Source organism: Mus caroli, chromosome 4 (genome assembly GCF_900094665.2).
Source record: "Mus caroli chromosome 4, CAROLI_EIJ_v1.1, whole genome shotgun sequence".
Classification (NCBI taxonomy): Eukaryota; Metazoa; Chordata; class Mammalia; order Rodentia; family Muridae; genus Mus; species Mus caroli.
Window position 1 is genome coordinate 107,024,691 of NC_034573.1, and position 17,783 is coordinate 107,042,473.

At 42.8% G+C, this 17,783-nt stretch overlaps 3 protein-coding genes across 3 annotated transcripts in view; 2 read left to right on the forward strand and 1 right to left on the reverse strand.

The window, feature by feature from the left end:
* Nucleotides 1-4,353, forward strand: part of Gpbp1l1 (GC-rich promoter binding protein 1 like 1) — a 34,373-nt gene extending 30,020 nt beyond the window's left edge. Inside the window, exons 10-12 of the mRNA XM_021160949.2 lie at nucleotides 1,072-1,196; nucleotides 2,154-2,256; nucleotides 3,278-4,353. Of these exons, the coding sequence (XP_021016608.1) occupies nucleotides 1,072-1,196; nucleotides 2,154-2,256; nucleotides 3,278-3,430 (381 nt within the window). The 3' untranslated portion in view covers nucleotides 3,431-4,353. The remainder of the gene's footprint in view (nucleotides 1-1,071; nucleotides 1,197-2,153; nucleotides 2,257-3,277) is intronic.
* Nucleotides 4,354-7,309: 2,956 nt separating this feature from the next.
* Nucleotides 7,310-10,672, forward strand: Ccdc17 (coiled-coil domain containing 17). The gene is made up of 13 exons (XM_021160176.2): nucleotides 7,310-7,492; nucleotides 7,567-7,635; nucleotides 7,796-7,901; nucleotides 7,971-8,133; nucleotides 8,213-8,296; nucleotides 8,376-8,494; nucleotides 8,707-8,820; nucleotides 9,019-9,146; nucleotides 9,250-9,344; nucleotides 9,480-9,683; nucleotides 9,811-10,006; nucleotides 10,073-10,183; nucleotides 10,395-10,672. The coding sequence occupies exons 1-13, from the start codon at nucleotides 7,310-7,312 to the stop codon at nucleotides 10,527-10,529; spliced, it is 1,707 nt and encodes a 568-aa protein (XP_021015835.1). The 3' UTR covers nucleotides 10,530-10,672.
* A 1,262-nt stretch (nucleotides 10,673-11,934) lies between these two features.
* Nasp (nuclear autoantigenic sperm protein) overlaps nucleotides 11,935-17,783 on the reverse strand; it is a 12,904-nt gene continuing 7,055 nt past the window's right edge. The window contains exons 4-12 of the mRNA XM_029476356.1: nucleotides 15,667-15,746; nucleotides 15,062-15,147; nucleotides 14,894-14,967; nucleotides 14,319-14,507; nucleotides 14,045-14,211; nucleotides 13,255-13,311; nucleotides 13,093-13,170; nucleotides 12,449-12,577; nucleotides 11,935-12,134 (exon numbers count right to left, since the gene is read on the reverse strand). Of these exons, the coding sequence (XP_029332216.1) occupies nucleotides 12,045-12,134; nucleotides 12,449-12,577; nucleotides 13,093-13,170; nucleotides 13,255-13,311; nucleotides 14,045-14,211; nucleotides 14,319-14,507; nucleotides 14,894-14,967; nucleotides 15,062-15,147; nucleotides 15,667-15,746 (950 nt within the window). The 3' untranslated portion in view covers nucleotides 11,935-12,044. The remainder of the gene's footprint in view (nucleotides 12,135-12,448; nucleotides 12,578-13,092; nucleotides 13,171-13,254; nucleotides 13,312-14,044; nucleotides 14,212-14,318; nucleotides 14,508-14,893; nucleotides 14,968-15,061; nucleotides 15,148-15,666; nucleotides 15,747-17,783) is intronic.

Genomic DNA, 17,783 nt, shown 5'->3' on the forward strand with positions numbered 1-17,783 from the left:
CTAATGTCTTAGCTCCAGCTAACCAGCATCAATTGTCCCAGTAGTTCCTTCCATTCTTAACTCTAGAGCCAGAGCCACATGGCTGAAGTTGCCAAGTTCTGCTACTTTCAGGAATTAGAACATGACCAGCTTGTACTATTACATTGTCACTGGTTTTCTGTTTTACAAATCCTTCACTGCCTAAACTTGGCTCTCCTGCATCTTGCTCTGTAGATTGGCCTTGAATGCAGAGATCAGCATGCCTGTCTTCTGGGATTAAAGGTGTGTACCACCATGCCTGGATTTAATTTAGCTGGGTAGGATCTTGCTCCAAGGTCCCACTCCCTTAATCTGTTATTTCCTAGAACACAGGATTTTGCTCCATTTCACTTCCTGGTATGCCTTTAATACTCAAACCATATATTTTATATTTTGCCTTTCTGAGCTTGCTATGCTTGTTCAAACTTCTCTTTGTGAGACTTAATCAGAGAACAAAGTCTCTGCTGGGTTTTTTCCTTTTTTTTTAATGGTTTTTTGAGACAGGGTTTTTCTTGTATAGCCCTGGCTGTCCTGGAACCAAGCTCAGAAATCCGCCTGCCTTTTACCTCCCGAGTGCGGGGATTAAAGGCGTGCGCCACCACGCCTACAGCCCTCATACTGAACTCTAGACTGACTTTATAGGAAAGGGGGGAAATGTTCGGATGACCCAGCTTGAATTCTTGATGTTGGTGATTCTGCCACTTGGATGACAGGCCTGTGCCGCCATGCTGTTCCCTTCTCTAAACAATGTGTTGCACAGAGCAAAAACGTGCTTTTAAGGGATTTGTGGGTGGTTCTAGGTTCCTTTGCCTAGTAGTCATATCATGCTCAAGATGTCGGTTGGTTCCTGTTTATATCTTCAGGTTTTCTGTGCACCCCACCCCTCTTGGTGTTAGATGTTCTGGATCTTCTGACTTTCCCAATTAGTTTATTGTCACAGCTGGTCTCAGTTTTAAAATGGGAAGAACTGTGTAGGTAGAGGGTAGGGTGCAGTCTGAAAAACACTGTTCTCCTCAGTATTGTTGAGTGCATCCATCCCTTTCCTTATTACAGTTGCAGGGCAGCCACACACCTGAACCAAAGGAAAATGGAGAACAAGGTTGTCTTCAGAATGGTCTTTCTCTACCCATGGTAGAGGAAGGGGAGGTTCTGTCACACTCTCTGGAAGCAGAGCACAGGTGAGAATAAGATGTATGGCATGTAAGACTCTTAAAGGTACTTAAAACGTAAGAGGGGTGTGGCCATGAAATCCTAATTATTCACCATATATCCCCTCCTGGTTAGACTATTTAGGGGCATAGTCAGGAGCGCAAGGATTTTCCACATATGTGTTGCTGTCCCATCTGAGCAGTTACTGTGAAGTATCTTTAAAGGGGCTTTGGAATGCCTGGGAATCCTATATATGGAACCAACTGATTAACTGCAAGCTTGCATACATAGAGTAATCTGCTATGTACAGCCTACCAAGTTTGACTAATTCCTCAAAGGAAGCTTGTGGTTCTCACCCTTCCTGGTGGTGCCCTTTAATACAGTTCCTCATGTTGAAATGGCAACCTCCACCATAACCATAACATTATTTTCCTTGCTACTTTATAAATGTAATTTTGCTACTGCTATGGATTGTAAGTATTTGACATGTAGGATATCTGATATGTGATCCCTGTGAAAGGGCCATTGGATTCCTTCCCAGTGGGGTCCAAACCCACAGGTTGAGAACTCCTTATCTAGAGGAACCTGAAAGGTTACTGAAGTTATAAGAGTTCCACAATGCTGTGAAATTGAACAAGCAATGAACCACAGAGATGTGCTAATTTGTTCACAAGGAACAAAGGAGTAATTTCTTCCTCCTCTTTGGGTCTATGAAAAGGTTCCTTGCAGTGGGGGTTTTGAGATTTTATTTCTACCATCTTATTTGTTATTTCTACTATCTTTTCCAATAGGTCATTTTCCCTTAAACCATGAAGCGCCTCCATTTAATTATGAGCACCTAAGTAACTTGCCCTTTAGGGAGAATACAAAATTCCTTCTGTAGCCTTCATTGGCTTTGGACAGACTCTTTCTATGGGTGCTAGTGGGCTGCACAGTCAGGCTTACTAGCATGTTTCCCTTACTGTCTATCCTTTTGCCTCCTCCAGGTTATTAAAAGCAATGGGATGGCAGGAATACCCTGAAAACGATGAGAGTTGCCTTCCACTCACAGAGGATGAGCTCAAGGAGTTCCACGTGAGAACAGAGCAGGTTTGTACTGAGCTCTGAGCCTTCATTGACACCAAGTTAAATGTTTACAGTGTCCTTGCCTTTAAGAAATTCTAGTGTTTATTTGGGGCTTAGGGACCAGTTTTTGCTGACGGGATCTTCGACAGGTACATGCCTTTATTCCCAGCCTGGGCTTACAGAATTCTATGTCTCAAAACTGTAAAACAGACCAAAAACAAAAAAGAGCAGGGATACCACTTTATAGTAAATAAATATCTTGCAGGGCAGTGGTTTAATCCCAGCACTTGGGAGGCAGAGGCAGGTGGATTTCTGAGTTTGAGGCCAGCCTGGTCTACAAAGTGAGTTCCAGGACAGCCAGGGCTATACAGAGAAACCCTGTCTCAAAAAAAAAACCAAACAAATAAATAAATAAAATCTTTAAAGCATAAGTGGCAGCTGGCAAGTCTCACAATAGGGCAGTCTACAGCCTGACATAAGATTTTACCACTTAGAACTATTTTTAGAGCCAGAGAGTCGTGGCATACGCCTTTAATCACAGCACTTAGGAGGCAGAGGCAGGTGGATTTCTGAGTTTGAGGCCACCTTGGCCTACAGAGTGAGTTCCAGGACGGCCAGGGCTACATAGAAAAACACTGTCTTGAAAAACTGGAGGGGAGAAAAACAGGAACTGTTTTAGAAATAGGAACTCTAAACCCTACAGCCATCATACTGAACTCTAGACTGACTTTATAGGAAAGGGAGAAAATGTTCGGATGACCCAGCTTTGGTTGCATACATCTTTAAGCCTAGAATCTGAGGCATAAACAGACAGATTTCTGAATTTGAGGCCAGCGTGGTCTACATAGGGTGTTCCAAAACTACAATAGTAAGACACTGTCTCTAAAGAAAAGAAATTAAATCCTTGTAAGACTAAGCTTCACACTGAGGTTTGAAAAGTACTGCTTTAAGAGATGTTAGATCGCTTGGAATTCCCCTCCACATACTCTTCTAGACCGGTGTAGTCATTGAAGGTTTTTTATTTTCTTTCTCCTATGCTCTGTAGCTACGAAGAAATGGGTTTGGAAAGAATGGCCTCTTACAAAGCCGTAGTTGCAGCCTGTTCTCCCCGTGGAGAAGCACTTGCATTGCAGAGTGTGAGGACTCAGACACGGAAACGAGCAGCAGCCAGACGTCAGACGACGATGCCTGGAAGTAGAGAGATAAATGCTCACAGTGACCTGCCCCGCTGAGCTCAGCCTTGTGTTTAGAGAATATAAAGTGTTCTTTTCCTTTTCTTATGTTGTTGAATACTTCGTGCACAAGGGAAATAATCATATCCCAAAGAGAGAGCAATTGTCTTGCTTAGCTTTTGTTTTCTTCCCTGTTACCTGCTTAATAGGCATTTGTGTGGTGGGATTTTCTTAAGCACACACACAGTACCTGTGGGGCTGTGCACAAGTGGGAGCTGTCAGGGCAGAGATGCAGGGGGGAGATACTGCTCTGCTCAACAGCTTCCACTGCCAGCCCTTGGGGACTCACCCTGTGCTCAAGCAATCATTGTCAATGACAAAGTGACTATTGAAGTTATAATTGTATTAAATTAATGCTAATAATTTGGATATTTTATTTTATTTTTGGCTGCTGGGTAACTTAGCCCTTAACCAAGCATATGTGGTTGTTTTTGTTTTTTTGGGTTTTTTTTTTTTCTCTTTTTTTTTTTTTTCCTTTTGGGTACAGCTGTAAAATATTTGGATATAGGAAATGTTATTCTTGCAGCCTTGATATTCAGGGTGGATTGTAAAATATGAATTTTTGTGAGATTTCAAAGATTAAGATTATTTTGATAACATTATTTACAGATTTAAAAGATGTGGTTACCACAAGTCTGTTGAGGGGAAAAACTACTGCATAAAATAACTAACGTGGAATAAATATTTTGCATCAGTTTGGATTGTCTTGTGTAAGAAATATATTTTCTTTAAAATTAGAGAGTGGATTCTTTTTTTAAGGGAAATATTTTTAGAAAACTGGGGGAAAACTGAATTCAGCCCCACCTGTTTCTCTTTTCAGCAAAAATTCTCAATGTGGAAAAACCTGTGCAATAAATTATTCATAATAAACTACATTTTCTTTACTGAAGGAATTTTTTAGTGCCCAGAATTTATCAATATACCTGGGTTTGGAGGCCTCCCCCCACCTCAATTGGTTGTGTTTTATGTGTAGGTGTTTTGCCTATGTGTATGTCTCTGAATGCCATGCTGCACTGATTGCCAGAGGAAGCTAAAGGTGGACTTCTGTTCCTCTGGAAAAACAGCTCTGAACTGCTGTTGAGCCAAGTGTCCAGCCACCAATATGAACATTTTAAAGAAGGGCTGACAAGTGCTTCCTACATAATAAAATGGGTGCATGGGGGTGACTGAAGTAAGACGACAGTGGAGATGGAGGAATGAGAATGACTGTGCAGGGTTAGCACTTGCCCACTAAGTGTTTACATCTTCCATACCGAGAAGCACATGGTGATGGAAGTTGAGAAATGGTCTCCACAAACTGTTCTCTGAGTTGTATATGTGAACATGGCATGCACATATACATACAAAATGAATGAAGAGCTGGAGAGATGGCTTAGTGGTTAGGAGCACTTGTGGCTTTTGCAGTTTTCATGGTTGTGGTTCTACATTTTAGGGCCACCAAGATGGCTCAGTGAATTTAAGTTTATGTCACGAAGTTTGAGGATTTTGGTTTGATTCTTGGGATGATGAAAGTAGACAAATGACTCCCTTGGCATGATACTTTACCTGGCCTGCCTGTGCTAACACAAATACATGCACAGACTAAATGTTAAGCTATATTAAGGAAGTTTGCAGCTGGAGATCATAGCTCATTGGCAGAACATTTACTTGCATTGCATGGCCAAGGCCCTGGGTTTACTACCTGAAACCACCACAGAAGGTAACGCTTTCAGCACAGTGCTCACGTAGCCCATTTAAAAATCTGCTGGGGTGGCAGCAGATGGAGCACTCACTAGCTGCTCGTTCAGTGGGCTACGGTTCAAATGCAACTAGCAGTCCTAAGCTCATTGGGAACTGAATGTGTTGGAATCCGTGCAGGCAGAATACCCAAACACCAAAAAAGAAAAAGCATCGTTTAAATCTATGAAGTAACTGTGGTTAAGGCAGTGGAGAGAATGCTCAGCTTTTATAAAATGTTTCAGAGCACGTAAACATTCTGTAACTCGCTCCTCTCTGGATGTTTGTGGAGAGAAACCTTAACAGCTCTGTCTTACCGAGGAAAGGCTGCTTCAGAAATGAGGTGTGTGGATCTGTGTAGACAAATTTTAATCCAGGAACATGTCTGCTCTTGAAAAGGATCACATCCAAAGGATCGATGTCTGTATGACCTTGCTGGATACAGACATGCCCTTAGTACTCACCTTTAATCCCAAATACTGTATGTAAAGTTAGTTTGAAGAAAGAAGTGGCATGTTTGAAAATGATGTCTAATTGCGGATTTGGACAATGTGAAGAATCAGAGAAATATCTGACCAAATGAGTCAGAGAGATGACTGACCAAGCTAGCTCAGTCAACAGGTTCTCAGCTCAAGAGGGATAATTAAAAAGAAAAAAAGGCGGGGCGTGGTGGCGCACGCCTTTAATCCCAGCACTCGGGAGGCAGAGGCAGGCGGATTTCTGAGTTCTAGGCCAGCCTGGTCTACAAAGTGAGTTCCAGGACAGCCAGGGCTATACAGAGAAACCCTGTCTCGAAAAACCAAAAAAAGAAAAAAAGGCAATTAGACAACATTGTAGTATGAACCCAGCAAGTTCTGAGGCTGAGGTAGGTTTATTTCTTTTTCCCAATTTGCTTTTATATTATTTTAATTACATGCAAGTAATAAGGTCAGTTCTAGGTTGGAGAATAAGCAAGACAATAAACAAATAGTTAAGGAACCAGCAAGACAAATTCCCAAGCTCACTGTTTCTAAGGGCTTATCAGGATGACCAAGATATCTGAGCCTACTTCCCTGTCCTAGCCCAAAGTAATATTCTTGCCTTAAGCCTACTTTGTTCTAGCCAAATTAGATTCCTCCCTGAGCTTACTTCCTTGTCCTGGCCTAATGTCAAATCCCTGCCAAGCGTCCCCACAAAGCTCTCCACAGATGGGCAAAGCCCAACTCAGGAAAGAAACGCTACTTAAGAGCAGTGCAGGGAAAATCCACCTTGGAGTTAGTTCAGTTGAGTGTAGTTTAGAGGCAGCTTCACCAAGTAGAGCACTTCAATGAGAAGCTAAGAAAAGCCAGTCTGACCCAGTTCAGAGAGAATTTTGAGATAAAACAGCTGAGTTGAGTCAGCCAGCTTTTGAGGAAGAGCTAGAGTGAGTTTATTCAATAGTCTCAGAGGCTGAAAACATTCTAGGCATAGATTCGCTGATAGAAGCCTAGGAGATGAGAATGAACGTTGCTTTTACAGGTCTATGTAAAGGTGAAGAGAACTTGACCAGCAGAAAGAGCTTGTTTGACTCTAGTATTGTATTCTCCCCAACGGGTCTCCCAGTTCTCATTACTGGAAAGGTTCAGATCATTCATTCCTGTCCCAGAATGGGAGGGAATTAGACTATTCCATTGTGTGGCATGTTAATTCTGTAAAAGATGGGTATATGCAAAGACATACTGCTAATATGAGGTTTACCTTGTGCGTAAATGTTCCCTACAGTGGAGAATTCTAGCTTGAAATCTGTCCATTTTAGAGAACAGCTGTGGTACAGATGACACTTGCCCATCAGAGGCTAAATAGGCAATGAAATCAAAAGCCGCAGTTAAATACTTGGCCAAACTCACTGTAATTGGTGGAACAAACTGACATTTTCACACCTGGGCCCCACCCAAAGGTAGCCAGGCACATTGTCCAGGCCTGCCTAAGCCTGTATTTGCTGCCCAGGGAGCTAGGGCACCTCCCCAAACATAAACATATATTTGAAGGACCTGGAGACTTAGCAGAGTTGGTCTATTCTTTGTCCCTTTTCTCTCTTTTCTTTCCAGTCCGCCTTTTCTCTTTTGTCACATCCTCTGTAGGATACTGGTGTCTATAAGAGATTCCATTCCATGGCAGATTACTCAGGAGAATCAGGACTTTTGCCCTGTGAATCCTGTGATATGGTTTTCCGCTCCTGGGCTTTGTTGGCCACACACACCAAACGATTCTGCATTGGCCGGCTGACTCCGGAGGTAACACTTAAGTCAGCTGGAGGTAAGCCTTCAGTCGCGATCAAACAACGAGGCACCAAGGTAAGGGCCGCCAGTGGCCAGGGGTAGGTTTTCCATCAATCATTATTCTTACGTTTTTGCCTCCCTGCCACCAGATTATGGCACAAGAAAAGAGCCGTGATCAGGAGGCCAGCACATCTGCTCTAAAGAGGTTGACAGAGGAGGTACACACCAATCATGACTACAAACTTCAACTTCACATGTGTAGATAGTACCTGCGGGAGATCACCCAGTACAGAAATAGCCGGTCCGAGTTACTTGCAGGTGCAGTTGCTGTCCCTACAGAAAATAGGTCCCCGAGCGACTGAGGGTCTCACTTCCCAGACTGCAGGGAGCCCTGGAGAGAGGCTGCGAGTCTTGCAGGGAACCCGCGCCAGACGCATGGCAGAAACGGAAGCGCAAAGCCGGGCGCTGGAGCGTCGCGGCGAAGGTGAGAGGTAAGGACTCGGCCCTCGCGCTGTGCTCGGACTCACCCTGACTCTGCCCATTTGTCCCTCAGAATTAAAACGGCGCCTCGACAGCGTGGCGGGACCCAAGGGAGGATTACCCCGCTCATTCGACTTGGAGCGCGAGCTCAGAGAACTCAGGGAAGAGGCCAGCCGGACCCGGGGAGCACTGCAAACGCTAGGCGCGCACTTCCAGGCGCTGCAGCTTCAGCCTCGGTGAGCGGCTGGCCCAGCTTTGGTAGGAGTGCGGACAGGGCCTTGGGCTCGGGTCAGTGACATCATCTGCTTGCGCCAGCAAACAGCAGGACACCCATAGGGCAGTGGAATTCTGTTACCTGCCCCTACGGTTCAACCCGGAAACGCTGGCTGCAGAGATCCGGTGAGGACCCCGGCCCTGGGTGGACAGGATCGGGAGTCTGTTCAGTCTGGGAGATCGCTTTCTGCTGCCTTCTTGCTAGGATCCTACGTGAGGCCTACGTGCACGGTGGAGGACGGGACCCAGAAGTTCTGGACAAAATATTGCAGCTTCAAGTGGAAGCGTCAGCCCTGGAATTGCAGCGGTCGCAGAACCGCAAGGGTGAACGGAAGGGTCTATCATAGAGGGTTTCTATACTGGTGGTCCTAGACTTGGGAGGAGAAAAGGGCTTGAGGGAGAGCACCACTAGAATGGGAGGCATGTAAGCCCAAGGAAGGAAAACCCATTGCCAAATGACAAATCCAGGCTTATGCAGAAACCCTTGAAGTTGGATTACTACATAACTCTTGACAGATCACTTTAATTCATCTCAGAAAAACTAAATGCCGCCTCTGAGGAGGTTCTAATGGTGGAAGCCGAAAACAGGCTCCTGGAGGCAGAAATCCTGGCATTGCAGAAGCAGAAAGTCCTGAGTCTGTCGCCCTGGGGTCAGTGAAAAACACAGCCTCTTCCTAGACCATCCCAGGGAACCCAACTCTGAAGGGGTGAAGGGACCATATCGGGAGGATGAGGTCCATGTCTGTAACGTGTTTCTGTCAATATCTTTGGTTTATGAGCCTGTACTCCCTCTGACTTACTCAGTTTGCTGCTTCCTCCAGCTCAAGCCACTTTGTTGTTGTTTCTAGGATCCAGAGATCTCCCCCGACACCTGAGTAGGTGTGATAACTCCCTCCTCTCTCCACCGGTTGCACCCCCAATATCACCACTTACAAGTTCCACAAAAGCCCAGAACTTCCATGGCACTTCAAAGCCTGTGAGGAAGTCAGCATTCGGGGTTGATGGCTGGCTTGACATGCAGTTTGGGGAGCATGGGCAGATTGCAGTTCTGTAGGACTGAACTCTTTTGTCCATAATAGATACTTAATGGAACCATGGCAAGAAAAATGGGTCTGGATCTCCACTTCCTCCTACCTGCATCAGATGTTCTAGGTCCAGCACCCTATGATCCTGGGTGAGGCCTGCTCCCTCCTTCACAGCATCTTTGAATGCTGACATTTATGGAGACCCACCAACCGCCATCCAGGGTTAAAGTACTGGCCGGGTGGAGGAATTAGGGGCTCTGTGTACATAGATTTGTATTTTTCAGGGCTGGCCTTGTCATTTTCTATGACTTCCTGTGGGGCCTTGACACTTCTTGGATTTGGGTACAGCTAATGACAAGCTTGGCCCGGAATGGACAAGATACAGGAGGGACCACAGCATTACCTCCAGCCCTTTGCTTGCCACAACCTTCAACTCCTGGACCTATGGGCAACTGTGCTATCCTAGCAAGCAAGCAGCCTGTGCCCAGGTTAGTAGGTATAGGTCATAAAGGCTGCACCTTATTATGTCTGATCTGTACACTGGGTCCAAGAGCAGACCTACAACAACAAACTAGGTACTTCAGCTAAATACTCGAACATGATTTTGTTTCATAGGCTGCCTCCATCACCACAGGTATCTTTGATCTGTGAACTACAGGCCTGGCATGGAGTTACATGGGCACCACAACCAAAGGCTTGGGCCTCACTATTGCTATTTGACCAAGATCTGAGGGTGCTTAGTGGCCGTTGGCGCCTCCCACTTCGGGTCTATCCTAGTCTCAGCCTTGCCCAGAGGAATGAGATTCCCCAGGTAAGTATAGAGGATAAAGACTGGGTATAGTCCCAGATTCCAATGGAGTACCACTTCCTTTGTTAGGCAGGCCAGGCTGAGCTCTTTCTGAGGCTGGTAAATGCAAGAGATACAGATGCCCAGACATTGGCAGAGATCAACCCAGCAAATGCCCATGAATACCAGTACCCACCAATGGTGAGTCCACTTCTGGCCAACCTGTAGGCTAGGCAGCTTCTACTAGATTACTGTGTACCTTAAACTTACCAATGAAATACCACGTGGCAGAAAAAGAACACTTGCCCTGCTTTTCGTTAAATTTGGTCCTCAAGACCTTAAGACAAACTCCAACATTTGTCTTAAGTTTTGCTTAAAAAACAAACAAAACCCTACCTTTCATATTCTACAGGTGTCCAGTTCATCTTCTGTGGAATCCAGTTTCTTCACCCACAGTTCTGCCTTTGCTGACCCCCCACCTCCCACAGAAGACGCTTTTGTCAGTGTTAAGGATAAAGATGAACACTTGAGTCCTCACCAGTTTTGACTGAAACACTGAATTTCTTCTAGACCTGCAGCTTTTTAAATGGGGTCTTGTAACAGTGGCAAACTTACATTTGACCCTAAAATACTGTGTGGCAAAAAAGAACTTAACCTAAACCCACTTTTCTTTAAACTAGCCAACTAGAATGCCTTCTGCATTTATTTTCCTTGTGTAAAGCAGGTCCAGGAGTAAATGGCTTCAAATATTTACAGTTAAACTGGCTGGCATTCAACACTTTGAACACAGCTTTACCTAAACCAGTGTTGTCAAATTTCACTGAATTCAGCTTTCTCAGGAATTGTACACAGAAATCTATCCAGGATCAAGCTTCCAATATAGAGGGAACTCCAGATTTAGATTAAAGGGTAGTCCAATTCTTTTCCAGCTAAGTAGAGGATCATCTACTGGAATTGCATCCTGGACCAATCAGCAAAGATCTCCCACTGCATATAGTGTTCTGAATGGAAAAATGGGGAAAACACTTGAGGACTTGGGAGTATAATACAAAGTTCTCAAGAAGAGCCAGACACTCTTTAGCCAAGCTTTAGTGACAAGCAAAAAATTTGTGGAAAAAAAAAAAGGAAAATCATTCTGTAGAGCTCCCATCCTCAGGCTAGACTGTGAGCAAGCTTTGTAGCATTTAACAAGCCAGTTTGAGGCAGCTCAGACTCTGCACCCTGCCTGTTCTAGCCCAATAGCCCAATGGCATTAAAAACCTAACCACCATCCCTCAATTAGACACCAAGAAGTGATGGACCAGTTTGCCACTCAACTCCACATCGCACAATGAGGTACCCAGCAGCCCAAGAACCTTCTTGTACAGTCTTCCAAGTATAATTCCAGGACAAGGGCTTTGGTAAAATTAGCATATTTATTTTTATAGACAAAACTGCAGACAATTTAACAATTCCACTTATTGACATATAGTAACCTTTCTATACAGAAAATAACAGGCTTTCTCCCCCAGTGTCTTATACTACAGTGTGAGCCTGAGTCTAACAACTGTTTTCCTCAGGAACAATTTCCCAGGTTTCTAACAGTTTTCCCAGGATAGGATTATGGCCTTAAATGGAAACCAGATGAACAGCAGATAGGGACAAACCAAGACCTGGGTCATATTCCATCATCCATTTTCAGCACCAAACTGATTTCTACCAGTTCTTATTTAGCAGACCCCATCCAGGGACAGCACCACTGAAAGCTTACACAGTAATTGATTTCAGCCAAGTATTGGGAAATAGAACATAGCACCAGTAGAAGATGAAGGGCTTCTAGCCACACTTGATCACCTCCACATTAGACAGGAAGTGAGTTGTGCAATAGCAAAACACAAACATGTACACACAAGAAATGTAGAGTGCCCCAAAGCATTCCACCAATATTTAAGAAAAAAAGCCATCAAAGCCTCAGCTGTTGCCTACAATCTTTATTGGAGTTATACAAAAAGAATCCCCAAAAGTGAAAAAATACATTATGTACAAAACCACTTTCCCTCAGGAGGAAGGTTCTGCTCGCCTCTTAACATGCAGTGCTTTTAATTGTAGCTGCAGACTCCATGGTCCCCTCTGTTGTCTGGCTCTCAGCCTGATTCTCAGCCTGATTCTCAGCCTGAAAGACAAAGATCCTAGCTATAACTGACCCTGACATAAGTCATCCCATCATATATAACCAGATGATAAGGCTGACAAACTCAGGAGATCACACGGGAAAGGTAAAGTAGAAAGGATCAAATAAATTGTTGACCAGGTACTCTTCCATATATTCATTATTAAAGAAACCATAAATCAAATCCATCTCCCAGATACCCAATAACTTCGTATGCAAAACACTTTCAGTACATTCATTTTTCACATATACACTTGAGAGGCCTGGCTTCCCAGTCCTAAGACCAGTGTGTGAAGCAAGTGGCCATGTCTACCCACCTCAGCCTCCATGTTTTCTGAAACTTCCTTTCCACTGGAGACAGCATCCCCACTGCCTCCATTCACCTCTGGCTCTTGTTTAGCTTTCTTTGCATCATCTTTCCGGGGACTCTCTTCCTCTTGTTTCCTCTAAAGGTAGAATTGTAAAGTGTTCATATTTATCTTAAGAAAACAATTGCAGAAAAATCCTGTTGCCCCTCTGGTGGCAACATCTTAAACACCCTGACTCACAGCCCTGTGGATCTGCAATCTATGCTGACTACAACATAGATGATGCCACAATGTATTTTACTTTAAAATTGACATTGTTGAGGCACATGGAACAGGTGACAGAGATCTGAACACTGAAGAAGCACAAGCAAGGACACAGAAGCAAAGACTTACACCACAGGAAAAGGATTATTGATTCGGGCTAAAGGCAGAAGTGTGAGAAGGCCTACTACAGAGGAAACCAGTCAGATTCCTCCATCAGCTTTCCAAAAAGCCACCAGGTTAAGGTGTACTGGTGTAAGTTTGCCAGGTAAGTTATCGGCAGTGAAGCCCATTCATGTAAAGCCATAGCTTCCTAGTGTATTATTACAAATGGCCCACCCTCAAAATGCAGACATTGAAAAAGTTAAATACGTAAGTTCATATAAATTTACCTTCTTTCTGACAAGATGGGAAATATCAGTCACACAATTTGATGAGGAAGCCCCATCTGTTGGTTTTCTACTGGCAATCTAGCAAAAATGAGCCTTTGTTAATTATTAGTTTACAAAAACCTGTAGACTCATAGTAAGCCTAATGACAAATAAAATACTCACCATGGATACTGAGGCACCAGCTCCACTAGGAGCGAAACCGGAAGTAGAGCTCTCCACCTGTGTAAGACACAGGCAAGTTTTGTTTGTTGAGTTTTTTTGGTTTTTGTTTTGTTTTGTTTTTTTGAGACAGGGTTTCTCTGTGTAGCCCCGGCTGTCCTGGAACTCACTCTGTAGATCATGCTGACCTCAAACTCAGAAATCCTCCTGCCTCTGCCTACCAAGTGCTGGGATTAAAGGTGTGTGCCACCACTGCCCGGCTTGAGACACAGACAAGTAAATTACAGCATAGAACCCCAGCCACTCAGGCTCAAGTTGCCTACCCAGCTGATTAAAAGGTAAAATTCCTTTTGCCTACAGCAAAGTGTTCAACAGACACCTACATTCAGAGTAGGCAAGAAACTAAACCGTTCTCATGTCCTATTTACAATACAGATTATATCCCAGCATGTCAGGCCAAGAACAGAGCCAGGCAATTTATGGCTAAGAGACTCCATCTATGACGTAAGCTTTTTTTTTATGGTATTCTCAAAAACATTTTACAAATATAACATAATATTTATACTAAAAGGCAAAGAAATATACAAGGTAAAAAACAAAGTAGCAGTGACAGAATCTACACCTGTCTCCTGCATTCAGAACACACTTTCTTACCATGGGACAACTTGTACAAGTGAAATGAGCTCACATTCTGACCTACTAACTCAAAAATCAAGTCATGAAAAGTACCTTTTAAATGGACTATAAACATTAATTGTACCATACACGTATTTAAAAATAAAACTCAACAAACCAGAGTAGCTTTCAGTGCCAGTTCAGCTACATTCCCACTCCGCTGAGATTCCTTTGCGTCTTCTATCTTCTCTCGGATTTCAGGTAGCAGTTCTTTCAGCTCCTCAATTTCTTTCTCATATTCAGTAAATGACCCTTCGGCCTCCTTCATCTGCTCATGGAGTACAGCTACAAAGAACAGCTTTAAATCACTAATCAAAAAAACCCCCCAATTTTCCCCCCCACAATGTAAATCACCGTATCACCTAAACACACAGTAATTTTTGTTCACTTACCCATTCTCTTTTCAATGACGTCGATAGATTTGCCAAACTGTGCTACTGCTTCATCATACTGAGAGTTGTAACCATAGGCCAAACCTAATTGGTAATGAGTCTCTGCAAGGAGACGATCGTGAGCTTCCAAATATTGTTCTTGCAGGCTTAGGCAAGCCTGAAACTCCTCCACAGCTTGGATATAATTCTCTGATAAATGAAGAAATAATACCATGGACAGAAGTTAACATAAATTCAGTTCATGAATAGACTCATCTCTCCCCCTTTGCAAACAGGGTCTCACTATATAGATCTGGCTAGCCTGGAGGCTCTGCTTCCCCACCGGAATGCTTGGACTGACTGTCAGAAAACACCGATCTACAAGGCTGTTTAATGCTCCAGATGCTATAGGGAACTCAGACCTCCTATTTTATGGGATTTTTTTAGCTCGTGGCTAACACATTTCTTTAGTCAGCAGGGGGCAGAAAAACCTGCCTTTGAAATTTTGGATGTTCAAGGCCAATTCTAAGGAAAACAGGAGGGGAGAATGGGGACCTGGGGAAAGGTAGGAGACAGCATAAAAGGAATTGCATTACCAGATTCAACACTAACTTCTCCAAGTTTAAGATGGGCTTGTGCAGCATAAAGCTGGGCTTCTTTTGTTTCTTGCCTAAAAGAAAGATTAATAAAGCCTTAAAAATAACCTTAAACTGCTTTCTATTTTCAACCACAACATGAGCCCAAACACACCAAGAGTTTTTTACCTCTTAAAAATGATCTTGGCTAAATCCAGCATATCCCAGGCAAGTTCCAAATTCCCAATCTCCTCCTCTTCATTTTCTTGAAGAGACTGAAATATATCCAAGTCATTGGCATTAGGCAAAAGAACAAAACAGGCATCTTTTTAGAGAATCAATCTTTTTTGGGTTTGTTTGTTTGTTTTGAGACAGGGTTTCTCTGTATTGCCTTGGCTGTCCTGGAACTCACTCTGTAGACCAGGCTGGCTTCGAACTCAGAAATCCACCTGCCTCTACCTTCCAAGTGCTGGGATTAAAGGCGTGCACGAACCCCCCAGCGAGAATTAATCTTAAATGTATAATTTAATTAAAAACAAAAAACAACAACAACAAAACCTGGTTGCAATTCAAAATTCAGGCCTTCTCCCTAAAGCCTACCAAATGTACACCCACAATAAGGTGTCACCTCATCTCAGTGAAATATAATTATAATGTTGTATTTCATCTTATAATGGGAAAAAAATCCCCAGGCACTCCCAAGGACCAGATCTTACAGGAATCTTTCCTATATTAGCAACCCATAACCCTATAGTAATAAAGTTGTAATGGTACTAAAAGAATTAACAGCTTACCTTTTTTTCAAGAACTGATTCATTTGGTGTTTCTTCAGCCTTGTCATTTTCTTTGTCTTCTTCCTCTGAGCCTTCAGTTTCTACAAGAAAAAACTACTTAGTATTGAGATATAACAAAGTATTTCTTGTCTGGTCTGATTCTCACAAATCTGTCACCCTACCTTCTAAGATAGAATGGAAAAGAAGCTAATCCAAGTCAGTTAGCCTCTGATCTGACGTTATCTTCAGTTAATGGTTACCATCTAACACACATCTAACCTACACTACAATATACACAGCCTTATATAGTACATTCATACAAATGTCAGACTTGTAAAACCTGGTGTGATTCAGAATAAGAAAGATAACCTATATTGCCTCTCACAAAAAAATCTCCCAACTACTCAAACAGGTTTTAGTCATTTGTTATGATAATTATATTATACTCAAAGTATCAAAACCCAAATAATTCCAGACCATTCAGAATACCAAAAACTGGATTTCCTGCAATAAGCTATGGGGAAGAAGAGAAATGGCTTCATCAGCTCTCCCCAGTGAGCAAGTCACAGACTCCAGCCAGCTCAAAAAAATGGAGAATAAACAACTAGTTACTTTAAGATTTATGTGTGTAGCCACACCAACAACTATTCTGATATACAGTTACACTACACATCAATTGTTCAAATAAGCTTTTATAATTCCTATTGGTAAGACAACTTAAAATTCAAAATGTCAGCAGTTTTAGTTGATACAATCAATTCACATAGATTAAGTATATACTCACTGTCATCTTTCATTAAGCTAGTTGGGGATTTTTTTGCTCTTGTTTTTTTTCCTTCTCGACGAAACAAAATCTTACTATAATATTCCAAAATACTCTCAGAAACCCAGGAATCAGCAATATTTCAACATTTCCCTAGTACCTAGAAGTACTAGGTTTAGCTACCAGCTAAACGTTCTTAACTCTTCCCCACCCCCCCCAAAAAAAAAAATCACAAATGTCACAACTCTACAACCTATATATGAGAATAGAAACAAAAAAAGTTGTTTTTTTTTTTTTTTTAATAGCCTGGCTATTCTGAACCTTGCTATGTATACTGTGCTGGCTTCATTCCACAAGGCCTATTTAAGCTAAAGGCCAGCCATCTTTATCTGTTAATCAACTGGTACAATGGTAACTGGTACTGAAAATTCTGATATATTGCCAATTGCTAGCACTATCAAAATACTTGAACAATTTGCAAAGAACAACCTGGTTAGCTATAGTGAACTGGTAAGCCCCGTGTAATCAATCTCTCACATTTTTTGTATATAAGGTGTGCATCCCTATGGAGCCAGAGGCCAGTGCCTTCCTCTGTCTACCTTATTTTCTAAAATAGGGTCTCTAATTGAAACTGGAGCTCAACAACTGGCTATTTCCCAAAATATAAAGACTCACATTTTTGTTTCTGACTATGCAATTCATTGCTTCTGAAATACAGCACACCAAAACATTTTCTTAGAGTTTGAGAGATCACTCAGTGGTTAAGAGCACTGACTGTTCTTCCAGACTCTCTGCGATCAATTCCCAGAAACCATATGGTGGCCCACAGCCATCTTTAACAGGATCCAATGACCTCTTTTGGTATGTCTGAAGACAGTGACAGTGCACTCACATGCACAAATTAAAAAAAAAAAAAAAAATTCTAAAAAGGCTGTTTTTTTTAAAAAATCATGGGTGCCCATGCACATGAGTGCAAACACCTGTGGAGGCCCAAAAAAGGGTTCCACCCTGGAGGTGGATTTACAGGCAGTTGTGAACTGTCTAATGTGGGTGTCCTTTTTCAATAGCAGTACCTGCTCGTAACCACTAAGCTATGTAGCCAGCTCCAACACTATTTTTTTTCATGTCCTTTAGTTTTCTAAGTTTAAACTAAATAATGATAACTTCACCCAACCTCCGAAATAATCCAAGAATGCAGAATTAAATACATGTACTTTCACAACACTCATTAAGACCAGGCAGGAGGATCATTAAGAAGTTGGCGGCTAGCTGGGCATGTTGGCACACACCTTTAATCCCAGCACTTGGGAGGCAGAGGCAGGCAGATTTCTGAGTTCGAGGCCAGCCTGGTCTACAGAGTGAGTTCCAGGACAGC

Excerpts from the sequence above, each read along its gene's own strand:
- Ccdc17 (XM_021160176.2), top strand. The coding sequence starts at position 7,310 with ATGGCAGATTACTCAGGAGAATCAGGACTTTTGCCCTGTGAATCCTGT. Across the intron at positions 8,297-8,375 it reads ACGCTGGCTGCAGAGATCCG|GATCCTACGTGAGGCCTACG; the intron begins GTGAGGACCCCG and ends CCTTCTTGCTAG. Across the intron at positions 9,147-9,249 it reads TCCATGGCACTTCAAAGCCT|ATACTTAATGGAACCATGGC; the intron begins GTGAGGAAGTCA and ends TGTCCATAATAG.